The sequence below is a fragment of the Neophocaena asiaeorientalis genome, unplaced genomic scaffold, assembly GCF_003031525.2.
Source record: "Neophocaena asiaeorientalis asiaeorientalis breed wild unplaced genomic scaffold, Neophocaena_asiaeorientalis_V1.1 scaffold154, whole genome shotgun sequence".
NCBI lineage: Eukaryota > Metazoa > Chordata > Mammalia > Artiodactyla > Phocoenidae > Neophocaena > Neophocaena asiaeorientalis.
This window is the reverse complement of record NW_020172982.1, coordinates 3,161,954-3,185,159: the sequence shown is the minus strand read 5'-3', so window position 1 is coordinate 3,185,159 and position 23,206 is coordinate 3,161,954. Positions and strand designations below refer to the sequence as shown.

General features: G+C 37.7%; 1 protein-coding gene across 2 annotated transcripts in view; it reads left to right on the top strand.

Annotated features, from left to right (window-relative positions):
* ZNF385D (zinc finger protein 385D) overlaps positions 1-23,206 on the top strand; it is a 322,651-nt gene that overhangs the window by 284,338 nt on the left and 15,107 nt on the right. For both annotated transcript variants that reach the window (XM_024742048.1, XM_024742049.1), the window contains exon 5: positions 13,116-13,349. In XM_024742048.1, coding sequence (XP_024597816.1) covers positions 13,116-13,349 — 234 coding nt within the window. The remainder of the gene's footprint in view (positions 1-13,115; positions 13,350-23,206) is intronic.

The window sequence follows — 23,206 nt, the reverse complement described above, 5'->3', positions numbered from 1 at the left end:
AAAGTGATCAGCTCGGTGCTTTGTGACCACCTAGAGGGGTGGGATAGGGAGGGTGGGAGGGAGGGAGATGCAAGAGGGAAGAGATGTGGGGACACATGTATATGTTTAACTGATTCACTTTGTTGTAAAGCGGAAACTAACACACCATTGTAAAGCAATTATACTCCAATAAAGATGTAAAAAAAAAAAAAGAAATAGAAATAGTGATCTAATAGTGATCACTAGAAATAGTGATCATTAAAAACAGATAAATTAGGAGTTTGGGATTAAAATATACACACTACTATATATAAAATAAATAATCAACAAGAACCTATTGTATAGCACAGGGAACTCTACTCAATATTCTGTAATAACCTATATGGGAGAATAATCTGAAAAAAGAATGAATATATGTATTTGTGCAACTGAATCACTTGCTGTACACCTGAAACTAACACAACATTGTAAATCAACTATACTCTGATATAAAATAAAAATTAAATTAAAAAAACAGTTATAGAAATATATATTCTAAATAAAATAATGACTCTTTCCTGAGGCTTAAGAATTATATTTTTAAAGTATCTTATCTAAGTTAATGATGAAATCTCAGAACTTCTATTCATATCAAATTGTCTCTAATATACTGTTCTGATTTGACTCATGAAATGAGTTCCCAAAGGGCAAGATGGAATAGATATGCCATCATCCTTTGAGAAGTCAGGTTGCTTGAGACTAGATTTCTATCCCTTCATAGCTGTAAAAATATTTAACATTCTGCAGGATCAGAATTACCATACAGACTAACCGTCAGAGATAATAAAAAATTATTGTTAAATTAATGTTTTCTACAGTGTATTCTTTATTAACACAGCTCCACTTTAAAAGTATATTTATCTTAAAGTGTTGAATTCAATTTTAGTTGATAGAGCTAACCAAGAATAAGTCTTCTTTTTTCTTAAATATATTCTCAAAATAAATAATTCGATTTGAAGCTGTTTGAAATAACACCAAAATAACTAGTCTCTTCAATAAGGCCTAAGGAAAATCCAAATGTTTTTTCTGCATCATTTAGACAAAAGAGAGATTGACATATGTTTTTTAGTGTTTTGCTGAAATGGTGATACAATTACAATCAACGTAGTCTCAAAAACAAAAAGAAGATTTCATAATATGATGAGTTTTTGTGCAAGAGGCAGTCTGCTGTAGCTTGGAATTTCTGGAACTGTGTGATAGTTTATGAGATTATAATAGGAGAGACAATTCTATATCTGGAATTTCATGAAAATCTGGTTTATATGGTTTCTGTAGCTAAAAAAAGGAATATTGGAAATAGGTCTATTGGCTTTTCTGTGAAGAGAGGCATTTGCTCCAGAATTTTATGATTTCCAAGCAGTTCTATTAATTTTTCAGCAGCCAACTTTTAAGGAGATAATGAGTAAGTAGAATTGTGATTTATCCTGTTTATTTTGATTTGCACAGTTTTCTTAATTTTTCTGTGTCCTCCAACTCTTAAAAATCTTCTTGGCTGAGGTATATTAACATTACATGGAAACAGCTTCTTCAAGGAGAGAAATTTTATCAAAAAGTCATTGTATTATGTGATGACCTTCCATCTTCTTGCCCTTCCTGACGAGGGCAAAATAATAATAAATTGCTGTTTTGGGTGAAATAATTTGGGTAGTTTGAGTCTTGAAACAACACAGTTTATAGTTTAAATGGAATGCCTAGCAGTTGTTGAAAACTTGTTATTAAAAATATATGTATATCCCTCACTCTGTGTTCAATTTCAATTAGTAAAAGCTTTCAAAATTCATGATTTATCATGTCCTAATTCTAAATAGATATTATAGATTTAAGCACACAAGGCAAACCCTCAGTTTTAACCTAAAGCACACAGCCAGAAGGAAGATTATTGCTTTACAAATATAACAGATAAACTACCAAAGGCAATTGTTGTAAAACTCTGCCTTGACTTTTTGCCAGATTGGAAATTTTGCAATACGCGTGTCTCCTCGTTAATGAAATGGGAAGTGTCACTGTGGCATGCAGCAATTTTTTTTCCTTGTGAAAGAGGGGAACTACCATTCGTAGATTTGGAAAGATTTTCTTTTTCCTTCTGCCTTACTAAGGAAAAAAAAACAAAACTCTATTAGAAACCCAAAAAGGCAGCTTCCTATGCCTTTTAGTGGCATCTGAGTCACTTAAAATAGCCTTGGAATAAATGGATTTTCTTTTAATCTTCCTCTTTCTTTCCCTTTTGTAATGTTTATCAGAACGTTCACAGATTCTGACAAAACTCACCCCTTCTTCTTGGTGCTTATCAGTTGTATGTACAGTGGTCGAACCCACTCAATCAACTCTCCCAAGGTCTCGCCGTCCTGCCTTCCAAGTAATCTGGGTTTTTTGTTTGTTATTTGCTTTTTTTTTTAATTTACTTTTTAGTTTATATTGGAGTATAGTTGATATACAATGTTGTGTTAGTTTCAGGTGTACAGCAGAGTGATTCAGTTATACATATACATGTATCGATTCTTTTTCAGATTATTTTCCATTATAGGTTATTGCAAAATAATTGCATAGAGTTCCCTGTGCTATACAGTAGGTCCTGGATGATTATCTGTTTTATATATAGTAGTATGTATATGTTAATCCAAAATTCCTAATTTATCCTTCCTCCCCCCATGTTTCCCCTTTTGTAACCATAAATTTGTTTTCTAAGACTGTGAGTCTGTTTCTGTTCATTTGTATCATTTTTATTTATCACTTGCCACATATAAGTGAAATCATATGACACTTGTTCAAGTAACTTAGTTTTGAATTAATTTACTTTGGATTAATTTATGCTTGGAAAGGATGAAGTATACATTCTGTGAGTGGTGTAGGAAACAAATTTCCTTGGAAACACACAGATTCTAAGTCAGGAAGAGAAGACCGTATCTTACAAAAGAGCCCCTGGTTTAAAGCCTAAATGGCAGGTTATAATTAAGCCCCATAGTTATTCTCTGTTTCAAGGATCTGAATTGTCTCCATCCTCCCTCATTTATAATCACATCTATCTCCAAAACTGCATCTTTCAGCAGAGATAGTCATTGCTTGTTCAGGTATCTAAAATATTTTCTAAGAGTTGTTCTCTAATTTATTCTGAATTCCTTCTTAGGGTGGTTAACTTGTCCTGACTTGCAAGGGACTTTCCCTGAAAGTACTAAAGGTCCCATGTCTTGGAAACTCCCTTAGTCACAGGCAAAATAGGACCTTGGCCACCCAATCTCAATTTCCCTTTTGTTACATTCATGACTTTCTATTTAATTGTCATTCTAGCTCTAAAGCTGAGACCAACTAGGCTAAACCAGAAAGTAGTTGACAGGTCTGTCAGTGGTGGTTCCTGCAGTGTCAACCTCAGCCCAGCAGCAGCAAAAACACGGGGGTATTTGTTAGAATAAAGATATTCAGGCCGCAGCCCAGACCTAGGAACCATAAACTCTAAGGGTGGTAATCAACAATCTGTGTTTGATTAAACCTCCAGGTGGTTCAATGTATAGTAAAGTTTGGGAACCACTAGTTTACAGGAACGGGATGATTTTTGATTCACAAAAGTTTCCAACATCTTGGCTGCATCGTTGTTGGATGCTGTGACAGCCAAAAGAGCACGGAGAAAACAGAGTGAAAGAAAATTACAAGGTGAAAATGACTGAGGATGAAAACTTAGGTTAGCAGGTCAGAGATTTGCTATTTATATCGCTGTGCCGATGTTCAGTCTAGTGCCTTATGGGGGTACGACATCAACTTTTGAAAGAATGGCAAATACCTAACAGAACAAATTTGTTGACAGCAGCCTCTGTATTTATCAATTAACAAATATCTAGCAGGCTTTGTTATAGTTGCATATGGAGTATATTAAATATAAGCTGTAGGAGTAGGGAATACAATCCCCATTGACTTTGAGAAACTAAGGCTGCAGTGTGATAAGATATTGACTGAGATGTCATGTTGAGGTGACACTGGGATATTAAGTCATAATCCTTTACACACAGCTGACAAGACATGTCAGGCTCCTGCCCTAGAATGAGTCTCTCCTTGTGAACTTGAAAGAAAGAAATGAGGGCAAACTATCTGGTAAAGAAAAAAATAAGACTAACTCTAACTAGCTTTCTCTCCTTGGAATAGAGACCTTGCCTTCTGAGGCACAGCCTCAGGCCAGACATAAGCCCAGCGTCTCAGAACCACTGTGGAAATGAGCAGGGTTTGGGGCACAGACACAGTGTCGCTAGAGCACCTTTCAAAATGGCAGCCCACAGCCCACAGAGAAGATTGTGGTCCACAAGCGTTCATACACACACACACACACACACACACACACACACACACACACATACAGCTGCTAACACTTAAAATTTGGAAATTTTACACGAAACTTTCTGGCTTTCACCAAAATAATAATCAAAGCATCTGGTAAAACGGGGCATGAATTTCTAAGATGGCTGACTAGAAGTGTACAATGAACTCCCCCATTTTTGTGGAGTTATGTGCTCTCCAGTTTACCACAGTGAGTAATTCTATCAGTGTCCATTGCCCAGCTTCACTCCTTTACATTGTCTGCCTTTTCCTGTTGGGTGTGTGTGTAGGGCGGAGGCGGGGTGGGGGCTGACTACCGCCTAGATTTATGCTGCTTTTACTTGGTGAAATCCCAGTTTAAACTACTATTATGTAACAGCCTAAATGGGAAAAGAATTTGGAAAAGAATAGATACATGTATATGTATACCTGATTCGCTTTGCTGTCCACCTGAAACTAACACAACATTGTTAATCAACTATATTCCAATATAAACTTAGAAGTTTAACATAAATAAATAAATACATAAAAAAACAAACTAGAGACCTCCATTCTGAGGTCAAGGACATTTAAGGTTAGAAGATACAAAGTAGTTCTCAGCTTCCGTTGGCCAACTGTTGGATCCCGCCTAACTCCCCAGGACCTGGGTAATTTCTGCTGAGCCCTTGGTGCTTCCAGAGCCTCTGATCTCCCTCCTGCTTGCCCTGGTCCTCTTGCCTTCTTTCCTTCACATTATCCCCACTCTCTGCTTCCTGTCCCAAGTCAAGCATCCTTTGGTCAGGTTCTGACCACCACCACCTTCTGAGGGCTTCTGCATCATTCGCTAACCTGACAACCTGATTCTCTATGCTTTTTACCCCCCCCCCCAATTTTAGGAATTGATAGGAATAACCTAAATTCCTGATAAATGTTCCTATAAAAGAAAGTAATCTCATGTTACCCTCTCAAATCACATGATCCTCTTAAAAAAATGGCCGATCCCCATGAAACTAATGAGTCCTGGCTTCAAGAGGAAAATCCAGAAGTTGAATCAGCTCTTTCTTTCAACAGGCTCTGGAAATAGTTTTCAGCAGAATAATTTATGTTCTAAGCTGCACCTGGTGTACACGGCCCAAAGTGAGTTCAACAGATCAATCACCAGGATCCCTGAGTCTGAATCTACTCTTGATGTAATTGCCTCAAACAGATGGTAGATTGGGCAGCTTCGGGACACATATCAGAAGTTGCAGTTAGATATTTTTGTTATGTAGGTTTTTGAAATCGCTTGCCTTCCTATAATTTCTGATGCACAAAAGACATGGGAACTCTAGTTCAAAGGATGTAAAGGTAGAAAGAATTACTCACCTGATCCCTTAGGACATTAAGAGTTTTAATCAGTGGATCACTTTTTGCATGGCACTTCCAAATAACAGAACTTTGGAGGTGTGATAAAGTTAGAGTTTGAAGTACAGGTATTTTTCTGGTATTTTCTGGTGATGCCTCTTCCTGCTCTACTTCCTCAAAGAGAACAAATCCATTGTTCCCTCCCCTCTTGTGGTATTGGAGCCCTGTCACTCTAGTACACAAATGACATTGTGTTTACTTTTTTTTTAAATTTTATTGAAGTAGAGTTGATTTACAATGTTGTGTTAGTTTCAGGTGTACAGCAAAGTGATTAGTTACACAAATACATATATTCATTCTTTTTCAGATTCTTTTCTCCCTGTGCTATACCATAGGTCCTTGTTGGTTATCTATCTTATATATAGTAGTGTCTGTACGTTCATCCCAAGCTCCTGATTTATCCCTCCCCCGCCCCACGTTTCCCCTTTGGTAACCATAAGTTTGTTTTTGATATCTGTAAGTCTGTTTCTGTTTTGTAAATAAGTTCATTTTTGTCATATTTTTAAAAATTGGATTCCACATATGAGTGATATCATATATTTGTCTTTGTCTGACTTACTTCACTTAGTATGATAATCTCTAGTTGCATCCATGTTGCTGTAAATGGCATTATTTCGTTCTTTTTTATGGCTGAGTCCATCATGTTTACTTTTTAACCTCCAGTGATTAACACAGGGTCTGACACATGAGCGTTCAGTCAGGTCCACCCCAAAAGTTTCAGGGCCAAGACAAGAGTTCAAATGGAGACCGTACACTGTATAGCTAAATGTTTACAAGCTGAACCTCAAGCTTCCCTGGCAGCCCCCCAACCTTTATCCAGGGATTGCCTTTGTGACCTGAAGGTCAAAGAATCTCCCTGCCTGAGTCAGCCCTGAGCCCTACCAAATGGTAACACAGCTCTGCAGGAACGGGGCAGAAGCTGTGCCCCAAGCCAGCCCTCTGATCCCCAATCAGGTAGCCCACTGGGGAAGCATCCTTCCTCCCCAACCTCATTTTGTGGACTCCGGATTCCCAAGCAATTTTAAGCATTTCCTGTATCACCATAGCAGAAAGAGGGAGGGAATGTTTTGGGGGGACTTCACCTAGACATACCTTTCGGTGATTTGAGGTGATTGGTGATTTGAAAACAGACCTTTTTCTCTGGTTTCCAGATAGAGGCTGTGATCTCCTTTTACCTCTCAACATACATAGCCACACATGCACACACATAGACACACATTTACACACATAACCACACATGCACACACATAGATGCACAAATCATAAACATCTATGCACCCAACCACACACAAACCTGTGAACTTTCAGACTCGATACTCTGGCCTTTGGGGCACCCAGTCCAGCTCTCACTTCCCTTTCTAATTAAAATTTCCACTTGCTCAGCTGGTTATCAAACTGTCTAAAAAGTGTTTTTATAAGATCAAAAAAATGCAAAAATAGACTTTTGTTTCAGTGGCTTATGATACATGGAGGCCAGTGCAGGGGCCATTCCTGCCTGTGTCTAAGAGGCTGGTACTATGCCCAGTCAGTGTTGATCAAATTGCATGAAATCCAGAGGAAGGAAACCACCAGTAATAATTTCTAAAAACTTGCAATTTTTTTTTTTTTTTTTGTAACGAAGCACCTTTTTATACTTCAGAATGTCAGCATATTTAAGAGGAAGCAGCTGTTCTCACTTGCTAGCAAGCCTGGTTGAGACTCTATTTCACACAGAGAAGAAGGAAATAAATTGTGTATCATTCTGAGTCTTCAGTCTAGCAGAAAATATGATGATCATCTTTGGGACATACTATTAATTTCTGTTACCTGGGAGGAAACTTAAATAACTCACATCTGGTTCTGTCGGTTGCGTTATGAGGTCTGTAACTAGGAGAATAAATTTCTTACCTGGACCATGTAACTTGGCCGTTTCATTTTATTATCTAGAATTCAAGTGGTTGATTATTTTCTGGAATCTTTTCTTATGCTTTTTGAATTTTTAAAAAAAGTATTTACAGTGTTTTTATATAAGAATGAGGGCCAAAATGAGCCACTCTGAATACTGACAAGTTTCCTTTCATTCTCCACTAAAGCCCCATTCCACAAAGTATTAACAATCTGTTTTGATGTCAAAGCCAAATAGTGACAGTTACAATAATGAATGTTTGCTAGAGGGCACTGGCGAAAAAACAGCACAGAAATGCAAACCCCAGCCATCTCAAACTGTTCCTTCCCACTGGAATGTACCCATTCTTTTCGACTCCCAGTCACATAGATTGTTCCCATTGGGTCATTGGTTGAATAGTGCAAAGAAATCTGAATCTGGGAAACATTAAGAAAAGTGGATTGTTATTCTAGTTTCGCATCTTTTGGAAAAAACAAAAGAAAACTGTGCAATAAGGAAGTCTTGTGCGTTACTCTTATCATTTTGCAGAAGAGGTTGTTTGAGAACTGTAGGTTTTTTTTTTTTCTCCTCTCCTCCTAAATGGACTCCAGCAACTTAATACATTAGCATAAATGGATGATTAGGCATACATGAATGACTCTAGCTCGGGCCAAGTTCAGTTTTTTTTAAGTCAAATTTTTAAGATTCTATCTTCCAGCACTCATAATAAATCGTGACTAATTGGAATTAACTGAAAGGGATACAGTCAGTTCTTTTACGAACAAAATCAAAATTTTAGCAATGAAAAATAAATGAAGAGCTTGTGCTTCCGAGCCAGACTGTCTGAATTCAAATCGTTGGACTTCAGCTGGCAGCCCTGGCATTGCACAAGTTCCCAAATCTCTCCATACCTCAATTTCTTCTCTAAGATGAGGATAAAAATGGTATGCCCATCTTTGTTTTTTTTTTAATTGACGTATAGCTGATTTACAGTGTTGTGTTAGTTTCAGGTGTTCAACAAAGTGATTCAGTCATATATATATACATATATATGTACATATGTTTCTATATTCTATATTACTTTGTATATTATATATATATATATTATTTTAAAGATTTTTTTCCATTATATGTTATTACAAGATATGGAGTGTAGTTCTCTGTGCTATACAGTAGGTCCTTGTTTATCTTTTTTATATATAGTAGTGTGTATCTATTAATCCCAAACTCCTAATTTATCCTCTTAGTTTTTTAGGAGGCTTGAATGAGTTTATACCTATAAATGCTTTAAAATTGTTTTTACCATCATAAGCTATAATTGTGTTTTGTTCATTCATTCCTTCATTTATTCATTCATTGCTTTCTTTCAATAAATATTTATTGACTGCCTTTTTATGCCAAGCATAAGTGCAAGGATATAACAATGGACAAAACTGATGAAGGATTGTTAAGTTTATTATTATTATTATTCCGAGTCATTATGGGATGTCTCATGAACCACTCATCACATAATGGACATCTATTATCCGTCCCATCTCCTAGCACAAAATAGCGGCTCAATAAATGTTGATGGAGGGAAGTTCAAATACATGAGTCATTGCAACATAGAAAAACAATCTGGAATTGCAATAAGGATTTGGAATTGGGAGATGCAATGTCAAGTCCCAGTTTTACTGAAATTTCCTAATCTAAAAACCTAGAAAGCTATACCATGAAACCACTAAGATCCCTTTTGACTATGATTCTAGAAAGTAACTGAAATGATGCACTATTTTTTGACTGGTCATAATTCTATTTTTCTTAAAATAAATAAACTTTGAATTTTAGTCTAGCTTTAAATCTACAGAAAAGGTACAAAACACAACAGACGGTTCCTGTATATGCTCTCAGTTTCCCTTATTATTAACATCTCACATTACTATGGTGTATTTGTCAAAGCTAATGAACAAATATTGATATATTATTACCTGGAGTCCATACTTCATTCTGATTTCATAAGTTTATACCTAAAGGTTTTTTTGTTTTCTTTTTCTTTTTTTAAATTATGTAAGTTTCAGGTAGACAGCATTACAATTCAACACCTGTATACACTACAGAGTGATCACCAGCATAAGTCTAGTTACCACCCATCACCATATAGTTGACCCCCTTTTACCCATTTTGCCCACCTCCACCCCCCTTCCCCTCTGGTAACAACTAATCTAATCTCTGTATCTATGAGTTTGGTTTTGTTTTCTATTGTTTGTTCCTCTGTTCTGGTGTTTTAGATTCCACCTAGGGGTGAAATCATATGGTATTTGTCTTTCTTCGTCTGACTGTTACAATTGTGTGTACGTACCACATCTTTTTCTGAATTTAATTTCTTATTCTATGTTGCAGTTTAGTTGATTTACAATGTTGTGTTAGTTTCCTTATGTTCTTTTTTTTTTTTTTTTGCCCCAGGATCCTAACCAGGACACCACATTATATTTAGTAATCCTGTCTCCTTAGACTTGTCTGGACTGTGACAGTTTTTCAGACTTTTCTTGTTTTGATGACCTTAATATTTTTGAGGACTCTTGGTCAGGAATTTTGTAGAATGTCCTTAAATTTAGGTTTGTTTATGCTTTTCTCATGGTTAGACAGGGGTTATGAGTTTTAGGAGGAAGATCACAGAGGTAATTCTCATCACATCTTAGCAAGAGTATATGCTATTAACATGATCAATGATATAAAATTTTATTTTAATGACTGGATAGGTGTTATATATAATTGGTAATTTAATGTACCATACTAAGGAAAATATCTTTGCTATATGTAATTTCTACACAAAGTACAGTCATCCTTATTCGCGCGAGATTGGTTCCAGAACCCCTGTGGTTACCAAAATCTATGGATGCTCAGGTCCCTTATATAAAATGATGTAGTATTTGCATATAACCTACACACATCCTCCCGTTTACTTTAAATCATCTCTGAATTACTTACAATATTTAGTACAATGTAAACGTTATGTAACTAGTTGCAAATACAATGTAAATGCTATGTAAATAGTTGCCTACCCACAATAAATTCAGGTTTTGTTTTTTGGAAGTTTCTGGGATTTTTAAAAAAAATATATTCGATCCTTGGTTGGTTGAATCCGCAGATGCAGAACCCCCAGATACCAAGGGCCAACTAAATGAAATAGTTGATTCTTTTGTGGCATAATCTTAAAATATATTTACTTTACTTAAAAAAAAAAGTCCTCTTTACTACTGGCAAATGAAGAGTAAGTGAAAAATTCATGTCTTGTTATAAATCAATCTTTGTGGACTCAAGATCTACATATTAAATTTAATGTCAAACATATAACTGTTTGTATTTCTTTCAAACTAACCGCAAGCTTGAGAAAATTCACAGATCTTTGTTCAGCTATGTGGTCTGAAAGATGCAACAAAGTAAGAAGTGCCGGAAGTTAAGCATTTTGATACAAATTCCCCTAAGCCTGTCTCGTGCAAGGGACTTGCCTTAAGAAATATCGATGTTAATACTTCACTAAGCCCCAGACATAGACAGCCTGGTGTCTCTAATCTTTGGTGTCCTTGGTATAAATGTACGTTATCCTCTGGGATTAGGAATGATGCTGATGTAGCTGTCACAGAGATTGGAAGATCCATGGTTATGTTTATTCTATACTTTTGTTTTGAATTTCACTGTAAATAGAGAAGTTGGCTTAAGATTACTATAATCTATGCAATGTAAAATTTTCAGATCAAGACATAAAATAAACATTGTCAATCCAGAGGAAAATTGTTAGAAGTAGGGTACTACTAGGGATATCCTTATTTAGATTTAAATGAAATAAATACCTACAGTATGACACTCTGGCTCCAGCAAGTGGCCACAATAAGTTTAATTATACCTATCTTTGTGGTTGTCACTTCCCATAGAACTGATCATAAAAACAATTGAGTGGTTTTAGCCCACTACTCTTTGTGACCTTACCATGGAGGTTCATTATTATGGCCAAGAGCATCATTCACAATACATTTTCCCCCAAATCCCTAATTTCTTAATTCCATGAAACACTGTGTCCTGACTCACCATATACTACTTGTGTAACCTTTGGAAATTTCCTTAACGTCTGAAATTTCTTCATTTTCAAAAGTATGTGTGACGGTTAAATGAAATTACATATATAAAACACTTAGCAAATGAACTGGCCACTTGCTATGTGTTCACAGACGCTCATGCACCTGCTTTCAAAGAATACTTTCCAGTTTTCTGGGAGCAATGATGCCTACTGGACCATCTCAAGTTGGTTGTTGTGTTTTATGCCATATCTAGATTCTCAGAAATATTTTCTAGCAATTACCTGATATTTTAATGTTGGTATCTTAGTAGGCAAGTAAACACTAATCAGGAAGTGGGCCTCTCAGTGTTCAAGGGAGTAAATGTATTCTGGTGGCAAAATTCAGTGTTAGGATCATTTTATTTATTTTTCTCTAGCCATGAGAGAGACTAGTCATCTTTTTTTTTTTTTCTAACATGGTTGGAGGATATTCTCCATGACACTGCAGGGGACTTACTTAATGGTCTTACAGCTAAATAAGTGATTAAAAGTATAGGAAGTGTCAGGCAAAGGGGAGAGCCAGATGGATTATTTTATACAATAGCCCTCAACATGAATCTGAAAAAGAATATATATATATATATGTATATATATACACATATATATAAAAGTATATATTATATGTATACATATACACACATATATATATAAGTGAATCACTTTGCTATACACCTGAAGCATTCTAAATCAACTATATTTCAATAACATTTTTTAAATGAAAATTAATTCATTAATTAAAAAAAAAGAGCCCATTTCTCTTCTGATTGACTAGTGTGTCTGATGCCATATTTGGGAAAGAAGCCATAAGCAGCCTCACCCATATTCCCACCTCTCTCTTTGGATCAAAGGGAAAATCCAAGTTACAAGGCATCTTGATAACATAAACTAAAAAGAAGTAAGCGTTTATGAGGACAGCACTTCATTGCAGGTAGACCACTGTCCTTTACAGCCACTGCCCACTCCATTTATCATGGACTTTACAGTGTAGCCCTGGATAGTGACCACAGCAGCATATGGAATGAGAAACGATTCCAAGAGCAGCTGTGGCTGGAGAGACAGCCTGGGAATAGTTTGAATAAGAGGTTAAGAACTAGCCAGCCGGGAGGCAGCAAAAAGTAACATAAAAATAGAAAGCATGGGGCATAGGGTTCATTTGCAATTCATTGTTGGGTATGGCAGACACTGCTGACATTGTGTTAACTAGCCTGTTTGGGTTGGGAGCTGTGTACACCCGAGTGAAGTTACGACAAGGCAGTCTTACTTTGGAGGTTGACCTCAAAACTATAAGTGGTCATCTATGTACATTTCCTCAGGAGATGATCGACACATAGTTGACAAGCAGCACTTGCTAGCTGTTCTTACCATTATTAGCAGAATGTAATATTAGTGATACACTTTCGAATAGGGAAAGGTAATACCACTGTTTTTGCCTTTTCTTCTGTGCTACTTTGACTGCAGACAGTACCACAGGGACACCAGCAATATCAACGACGACAACTGTGGAAATTCGCAAAAGCAGCATTATGACAACTGAGATCACTTCTAAAGTGGAGAAAAGCCCCACGACAGCCACCGGCAATAGCTCCTGTCCTTCCACGGAGACTGAGGAAGAAAAGGCAAAACGGCTGCTTTACTGTTCTCTATGCAAGGTTGCTGTCAACTCCACCTCACAGCTGGAGGCGCACAACAGTGGTGAGATGCAGCGATTTATTTTCTGTCTCAACAGCTCTGCAATTATCTTCCTCTGAATAGATTAGATCTTTTGCAGCAGGGGACAGAGGGGGAGGCAGAAAACTGGCAACTATCACATGGAATTCATTAACCATTAAGAAGTAAAAATGACAAGCAAAGTGTCACTTACAGGGGGGCAAAGAAGGGTTTCCAGGGCTCCCTTGCCATGCTGTATATGTGTTTGTGTGTATGTGTTTTATAAACATTAAGAGAGACAGTAAAATATAATTCTGAAGTGTCAACTTTGCATTTATATGATTTCTAGATTGCTATGTTACTTCCACACGTTTGCTTGTAACTGAAATTTTCTGAAGTTGCACCAATATTATAGTTGCAAAAGTTGGTTGCATAACTCCATTCACTTTTGGTTAAAAACCTCCCTATTATGGTTTTTATGGCAAATAATGTTGTTTGGGCTAAATCTATATGAGCTGGAAAATTAAACTTAAGAAAATACTTCTTAGAGGCAGCCATGATGTCTACATATAATATTTTATTTATTTTTTTCTGACAACGTAAAGATACTCTTCCTTTGTTTTGACTGAGGCTCAGAGAAGACACATGACCAGTTAGGTGACAGAGCCATTATTCAAACCCAGGTCTCTCTAACTAACACTAAACTTTCCTATAGCATAACAGAAAATACTGGTAAGCCGGGATGGAATTCTCTCCTGATATATTTTGATTCCATCTCCCTGCTCTTTCTATACATATATGTTTATATCTATATCTGTATTTAAAGATGTTTTATATATATATATATAAACCTATCTAACTAGATACATATATAGAGTATATCTATATCGATTTAAATAGATAAAGATTTTATTGTTTTATTTGTTTATTTATTTACTTATGTCCTGCCTGAGGTTTTAGCCAGCCCTTTGTCCCAAGATCAGTTTTTCTCTAAAAGACCGGGTTCATTGCGAGGACTCTGTCAGCAATTACAATCGAAAAAGAATCATTTGTGAATCACACCCTGAGTTAATAGTGCAGCTGTGTGTTGATGGCGTCATCGACCAATCATTGTGCTGCACGCGTAATATTCAAGTACTGACTTCAAGGCTCTAAGGGGGTAATTGCAGAAGGAGGACAATTCCTTCCGCACACATCCTCGTCCTGCAGGCAGCATGAGTTATAGTCAGGGAGAGTTCATGAGTTCAGGGGCTGGGAGACACAGAATAGCATCTGGCCCCCCAAGTCAGAATCTGTACCATTCAGATTTGCCCTCTGTTTCCTCCTGCGAATACGTTCCTCCTGAATGTGAGATCACTGGGAGAGGGTGGGCATCATTGGAAATCCATTTACTTTTCCAGAATTCTTGATCATCCCCCCATAGTGACAGAGAAACACATTCACTTTGAGGGAGGATCTATTTTGACAGGTAAACCATAGCCTTTGAGGTTGGAGTTGATTTACGAAGAACTTGGATGTCCTTTCTGAATTCTGATCAGAAACATCTGATTAGGAGGCAAAGAAGGGATGACTTATTTGTTTACGTCACATCAGGTCAACATTTTCCATATTACAGTTCTATGGTCATCTCTGGTTTGTGTGTAAGAATTGCCATTGGAGCTTTATGTATATATATATATATTTTATATGAATGTCAAATATATCCATATGTTTATATATAAATACATTTATATTTATTTAAATACATACATACACACACACACACACACACACACACACATATATATATATATATATATCTCCTACATCCTGGGATTCTGATTTATTATATATCCAGGGCCTGGGAAGCTATAGTGTTTGGGAAAAGAAAAAAAAAAACAAAACCAAAACCCGGCAAGTGTTTTGCAGGCAGAGCTGAGAACTTGTGTAACCATCTCACTTGGGAGTTTAAGACATGCTTTCGGTTGTCACCCTTACTTGAATCCCTTTCTAAGGGTGTCCCCTCCAAGCCTTCAGCCCAGTCGGGGGACTTTGGCCACTCCCCTTCCCTCCAAGGTGCTGCTTGGGGTTCTCGGTTCATGTATTTCCCTTCCTGCGTCAGAGATCTTCCCCTCGGGGTGTGATGTTGGTAAACCTGTGGGGTGATTGTAGAGGGCAAGGCTCCGCATATGTCCCTCTCCTGTCAGGAGTAGGAATGGTCCTTGTAAGTCTCATCATAGGATTATTGTGGTGGGTTCTAGTTTGGGTTCCATGAGAAGCAGACTCTGAGACAAGGATGTCAGGGCAAATAGTTTTTAGGGAGATAAAGGGACAAGGTTAGTGGAGTTGGGAAAGTAGATAGGGCAGGGAAGCTGGCCAGCACAGCCAGCTACCAACGTGGGCAAACTGGACCTTGCCCACCAAAGCCGGCCCCCCGCCCAGCTCCTACGCTTTTACTCTTAAAACCTTCAAGTGATCACCTAGAATGACAGAACTGAATTAACTCAAATTCTGTGTCTTTATCTTTACAATCTCAGCACTATCATTGTTCATTTATAATCCGCTGTTTTCATGAAACATAGGTATTAACACAAGGGCATGAATTGCAGCCTTTGTGAGCTCAAAGGATTTCGAACCTCTATGAAATGATTAGTGAAACTAAAGCTTGTAACCGAATTTGTGTGTTTCTGGGGATGACCATATAATGGAGAGTTCTACAAACTAATTTCCATGGAGCAGATGATGTGCTAATTTAGTATATACTAAATCTCACCAGTAACCACCTCCATTGTTCAGAATATAGGCCAATGAAATATTATTTAGGGAAGAGTCCTTATCACTGACATTATTTAGAGTTACCAGATCATGGTGCTGGTGGAAAGCGGACCCCCTTTGGTTTTTTTGTTTGTTTGTTTTTGTTTTTTTGCGGTACGCGGGCCTCTCACTGTTGTGGCCTCTCCCGTTGCGCAGCACAGGCTCCGGATGCGCAGGCTCAGCGGCCATGGCTCACGGGCCCAGCCGCTCCACGGCATGTGGGATCTTCCCAGACCGGGGCACGAACCCGTGTCCCCTGCATCGGCAGGTGGACTCCCAACCACTGCGCCACCGGGGAAGCCCCAGCGGGGCCCCCATTGTATAGTCTATTTAATCATTGTTCTCTAATTCTCTTTAAGGACCCCATTCTTAGCTACGCACAGGGCAGACCACAATCACCACCCCACCCACTGCATCCTCCACTCACCCCCACCCTGTCAATATAACTTTAAAAGACTTCTCCAATTACTTCTTAGAGCCAGATATTAGGACAATACTGTTAAGATTGGGCTGTGTTTTTCAGGAAACCAAGTTTGAATATCAATTTTGCTCAGAAGCAACCAGGATGCAGCATGGGGAGATGTGTCCTTTGCATTTAAATTGTAATTCTAAGTGTTTCTCTTCTTTATCCTTTTAGAAATACATCATAGACATGGAATCAGGGCTATAGCACCGAGCGGAGAATTATGCGCTTATGGTCTGTTCATGGGAAGCCTGCCACCTTCAAAACATGTTTTTCTCCTAATCTTGGAAAATGCATTTTTTAAAAAAATTTATTGAAGTATAATTGATTTACAATGTTGTGTTAGTTTCAGGTGTGCAGCAAAAGTGAATCAGTTATACATATACATATATCCATTCTTCTTCAGATTATTTTCCCATATTGGTTATTATGGAATACTGAGTAGAGTTCCCTGTGCGATACAGTAGGTCCTTATTGGTTATCTATTTTATATATAGTGATGTGTATATGTCAATCCCAGTCTCCTAATTTCCCTTCCCATGCCGTTTCCCCTTTGGTAACCATAAGTTTGTTTTCAAAATCTATGAGTCTTTCTGTTTTGTAAATAACTACATTTGTATCATTTTTTAAAAATTAGATTCCACATGTGAGTGATATCATATGATATTTGTCTTTCTCTGTCTGACTTACTTTGTGTGATTCACAAAACGGTCTAAGAGTCCTTGAAATACCCTGAGAGGACATACTCTTTTCGAGAGATCTGGAAGGATCCTTTTATTTGTGTGTTATAGACACGTATTATAAAAGATATGTTTTGCCTTTTTCTTTAAAGAAATTCCCCCCAAACATCCTACTAGGTATTGCTTTGCTTAGCTGTTTTTGATGATTTTCTCTATATAATTGAAAAAAACTTTGGAATGTTTTATAATTAGTCCTCATTACTAATTTGGGCAGATTTTTCTGGTAATGACTTAAAGTGGTAACATTTGATCATTTTCACTAAGCTCATTCCAGCTCTTCTATCCCTACACAGAGCTTATTTTTAAGTTCACTAAGTTTTAATATATAGAAATGACACGTTATCAAAGGATGGAATTTCTAAATTTTTGCCTAAACACAAAATCAGTGTTAAGAAGGAGAAGAGAAGATTGACTAAAATTTCTTGATCATGTGGGTGTGCCAGAAATAATGCTTAAGATTAAAAAATGCATCTAATACGATACTTCAGTAGAGGAGATATTTTTTTTTTCTATAGCTACAGACATTGAGGCACAAGTAAGTTGAAACTACTCAGCTGATGGAGGCAAATTCTGACTTATACCATTTCAGAGCTTGAGCTTATAAATCTCTTTCCAGAGAGTTTGCTGTGTTTGTTGATCTTTATAAATATCTAATACTTCGCTAATTTTCACTGATTGTCTACCATGTGTTGCTCACTGAGAATCTAAATTTGAGCAAAGCCCAGGAGTTGCCTTTTAGGAAGCCCTGGTCTAGTTTGTGCCTCTGTGTTCAGGAAGAGAATGTGTAAAGACTTGTTTCATCCAGAGATCTGTCCTTTCGTGTTTCAAGTAAAAAACTCATTTAAGCCAGTCAGCCATGGTGGTCCACGTTTATGGCCTTATTATTATTAAGGCCTAAAGATTATCTACCACTTCTCTTCAGCATCTTCTAGGGTAATGGTAAGACTTCAACTGGATGGGAAATACAGATACAGACTCTTCTATCACAAGTCTGCTGTTGCGCCTTCTTTAAACTTTCTACAAATGTTTAAAAAAACAATTCAGCCCCATAGGCCTCCACGTTATGCATGTTCCTGCAGGGCATACTTGAGCAGGAGAGATGTACTGTCTAGTATGATAACGACTAGCCTGAGGCGGCTATTTAAATTTAAATGACTTACCTGTTCAGTTTCAGCTGCAGTAACCTCATATCAAGTGCTCAAGAGCGTCTCTGACTAAAGGCCACCATATTGGTAGGTACAAATCAAGAACATTTCCATCAGCAAAGAAGTTTCTATCAGACAGTGGACTGGAGCTACAATTCTTTTTCCTTTTTTTAAAAAAATTTTTTATTGCAATATAGTTGATTTACCATGTTGTATTAGTTTCAGGTGTACAGCCATGTGAATCAGTTACACATATATCTACTCTTAGAGTCTTACAATTCTTTTTTTTTTAACATCTTTATTGGAGTTTAATTGTTTTACGTTGTTGTGTTAGTTACTGCTGTATAACACAGTGAATCAGCTATGTGTATACATATGTCCCCATATCCCCTCCCTCTTGTGTCTCCCACCCTCCCTATCCCACCCCTCTAGGTAGTCACAAAGCACCAAGCTGATCTCCCTGTGCTATGGTGGCTGCTTCCCACTATCTATCTATTTGACATTCGGTAATGTATATATGTCCATGCCGCTCTCTCACTTCGTCCCAGCAAACCCTTCCCCTTCCCCATGTCCTCAAGTCCATTCTCTACATCTGCATCTGTATTCCAGTCCTGCCCCTAGGTTCTTCAGAACCATTTTTTGTTTTTTTGGATTCCATATGTATGTGTTAGCATATGGTATTTGGTTTTCTCTTTCTCATTTACTTCACTCTGTGTGACAGACTCTAGGTCCATCCTTTCAGTACAGATAACTCAATTTCTTTTCTTTTTATGGCTGAGTAATATTCCATTGTATATATGTGCCATATCTTCTTTATCCATTCATCTGTCGATGGACACTTAGGTTGCTTCCATGTCCTGGCTATTGTAAATAGAGCTGCAATGAACATTGTGGTACATGTCATTTTTTGAATTATGGTTTTCTTAGGGTATATGCCCAGTGGTGGGATTGCTGGGTCATATGGTAGTTCTATTTTTAGTTTTTTAAGGAACCTCCATACTGTTTTCCATATTGGCTGTATCCATGTACATTCCCACCAACAGTGCAAGAGGGTTCCCTTTTCTTCACACCCTCTCCAGCATTTATTGTTTGTAGATTATTTGATGATGGCCATTCTGAACAGTGTGAGGTTTGCATTTCTCTAATAATTAGTGATGTTGAGCATCCTTTCATGTGTTTCTTGGCAATCTGTGTATCTTCTTTGAAGCAATGTCTATTTAGGTCTTCTGCCCATTTTTGGATTGGGTTGTTTGTTTTTAGGTTATTGAGCTGCGTGAGCTGCTTGTATATTTTGGAGATTAATCCTTTGTCAGTTGCTTCATTTGTTACTATTTCCTCCCATTCGGAGGGTTGTAGTTTCATCTTGTTTATGGTTTCCTTTGCTGTGCAAAAGCTTTTAAGTTTTATTAGGTCCCATTTGTTTATTTTTGTTTTTATTTCCATTTCTCTAGGAGGTGGGTCAAAATGGATCTTGCGGTGATTTATGTCATAGAGTGTTCTGCCTATGTTTTGCTCTAAGTTTTATAGTGTCTGGCCTTACATTTAGGTCTTTAATACATTTTGAGTTTATTTTTGTATATGGTATTAGGAAGTGTTCTAATTTCATTCTTTTACATGTAGCTGTCCAGTTTTCCCAGCACCACTTATTGAAGAGGGTGTCTTTTCTCCATTGTATATTCTTGCCTCCTTTGGCAAAGATAGGGTGACCAAGTGTGTGTGGGTTTATCTCTGGGCTTTCTATCCTGTTCCATTCATTTATATTTCTGTTTTTGTGCCAGTACCGTGCTCTCTTGATTACTGTAGCTTTGTAGTATAGTGAGAAGTCAAGGAGCCTGATTCTTCCATCTCTTTTTCTCTTTCTCAAGATTGCACTGGCTACTCGGGATCTTTTGTGTTTCCATACAAATTGTGAAAATTTTTTGTTCTAGATGTGTAAAATGCCATTGGTAGTTTGATAGGGATTGCATTGAATCTGTAAATTGCTTTGGGTAGTATAGTCATTTTCGCAATGTTGCTTCTTCCAATCAAAGAACATGGTATATCTCTCCATCTGTTTGTATCCTCTTTAATTTCTTTCATCAGTGTCTTATAGTTTTGTGCATACAGGTCTTTTGTCTCCTTGCGAAGGTTTATTCCTAGGTATTTTATTCTTTTTGTTGCAGGGGTAAATGGGAGTGTTTCCTTAATTTGTCTTTCAAATTTTTTGTTGTTAGTGTACAGGAACACAAGAGATTTCTGTGCATTAATTTTGTATCCTGCTACTTTACCAAAATCATTGATTAGCTCTAGTAGTTTTCTGGTAGCATCCTTAGGATTCTCTATGTATAGTATCATGTCATCTGCAAACAGTGACAGTTTTACTTCTTTTCCAGTTTTGACTCCTTTTATTTCTTTTTCTTCTCTGATTGCTGTGGCTAAAACTTCCAAAACTATGTTGAATAATAGCAGTGAGAGTGGGAAACCTTGTCTTGTTCCTGATCTTAGTGGAATGATGTTGGCTGTGGGTTTGTCATATATGGCCTTTATTATGTTGAGGTAAGTTCCCTCTATGCCTACTTTCTGGAGAGTTCTTATCATAAATGGATGTTGAATTTGTTGAAAGCTTTTTCTGCATCTATTGAGATTATCATATGGTTTTTATCCTTCAATTTGTTAATATGGTGTATCATATTGATTGATTTGGATATATTGAAAAATCTTTGCATTCCTGTGATAAACCCCACTTGATCATGGTGTATGATCCTTTCAGTGTGCTGTTGGATTCTGTTTGCTAGTATTTTGTTGAGGATTTTTGCATCTATATTCATCAGTGATATTGGCCTGTAGTTTTCTTTCTTTGTAATATCTTTTTTTGGTTTTGGTATCAGGATTTTTCTTTATCTTCTCAAAGAACTAGCTTTTAGTTTTATTGATCTTTCCCCTTGTTTCCTTCATTTCTTTTTCATTTATTTCTGATCTGATATTTATGATTTTTTTCCTTCTGCTAACTTTGGGGTTTTTTTGTTCATCTTTCTCTAATTGCTTAAGTGTAAAGATAGTTTATTTATTTGAGATTATTCTTGATTCTTGAGGTAGGGTGTTATTCCTATATTGACTGCCTATTTCCTCTTCATTTGTTTGGTCTGGTGGGTTTTTACCTTGCTGGTTCGTCTGCTGCATATTTCTCTGTCTTCTCATTTTGCCTCTCTTACTGTCTTTGGGGTCTCCTTTTTGCAAGCTGCAGGTTCGTAATTCCCGTTGTTTTGGGGATCTTCCCCCAATGGCTAAAGTTGTTTTGGTGGGTTGTGTAGGCTTCCTGGTAGAGGGGACTGGTGCCTATTTTCTGGTGGATGAAGCTGAATCTCGTCTTCCTGGTGGGCAGGACCACATCTGGTAATGTGTTTTGGGTTGTCTGTGAACTTATTGTGGTCTTTGGCAGCCTCTCTGCTAATGGTTGGGGTTGTGTTCCTGTCTTGTTAGTTGTTTGACATTGGGTGTCCAGCACTGGAGCTTGCTGGTCATTGGGTGGAGCTGGGTCTTAGCATTGAGATGGAAATCTCTGGGAGACCTCTCACTCTCACTGATTGATATTACTTGGGGCCAAGAGGTCTCTGGTGGTCCAGTGTCCTGAACTCGGCTCTCTCACCTCAGAGGCTCAGGCCTGACCCTGGCTGGAGTACCAGGATGCTGTCAGCCGCACGGCAGTGAAATGTGGCTGTCTCCATTATGAAGTCAGATTATAAGGGTCTACAATAGCTGTTCAGCTACAACAACAGGCTGACTTGGAAGCACTTTGTCTACGAGGCTCTCTCCAGCAGCTGGTGGCTAAAAGAGTAGGTCTCTGTGTGTGCTGCCAGAACCTTAAACGTTTATATAGAGGTCTTCACTGGGTTCAGTCACAGATTTGGTACAGATGGTTTCAAGAACATCTTACTCTCTGAAGGCTGTGTGCTTGAAACTGCTCCTAAGCCTGAGGGTCTACAAGCTGAAGGAAAATGAGACTGCCCGGGGTGGCCTGAAAGCCGTGATTCTTGCCACAATCCCTGCTGTTGCTGTCATGGAATCCAGCTTCCCCCGCTGCTCTGCAATCAGTTTTCAGTGAAGCTTTCTCTCTGTGCTGATGAGATTCCTGCTACTTGACTTGCCCAAAGCCATAGAGGCCTTAAATGTTGGGGCTGTGATGCAAACCCAGCCAATCTGGCTCCAAGGTCAGTGTCACCTCACCCTAAATGCCTCACCCCTGCGAGCCACCTCCTCAAACCTGCACTGCCACAGGAAGAGTCACCTGCATTCCTACAATTTTTAAATAATGTACTTTGGGGTTTGCAATATGGGTGATTTAGGATATATTACCTAATAGAAAAATTTTATGTAGCTGTGAGCATTCAGGGTTTAGTTATTTCATGTTCGGTGACATCTCACGGATGAATAACCAGAATAAGTGATTTCAGAGTTGTGTTGAGATGTGTTTTCTTGCTGTGTACTTTTACGTGCTGTGCTTCTTAAGAGCGGTTTCATGCGCAAACCAAGTAGAACATTCAACCTACATTATTTTTTCTACTCGAGCCTAATATAATGTCACTGATATTTAGAACATTTTAGGAAGCTTGCACATGAAACTGTTTCCCTACTGAGGGCATGCAGCTTGAAGGTGAAAAGTGGGAGGGCTTTTGCTTTTCACCTTATACTTTTCCGTGCTCTTTGAATTTTCTAACAAAGTGTTACTTTCATTTTAAAAAGTGAAAACTGAACTAGTTACACAAAAAGTAAGCAAAAACACTG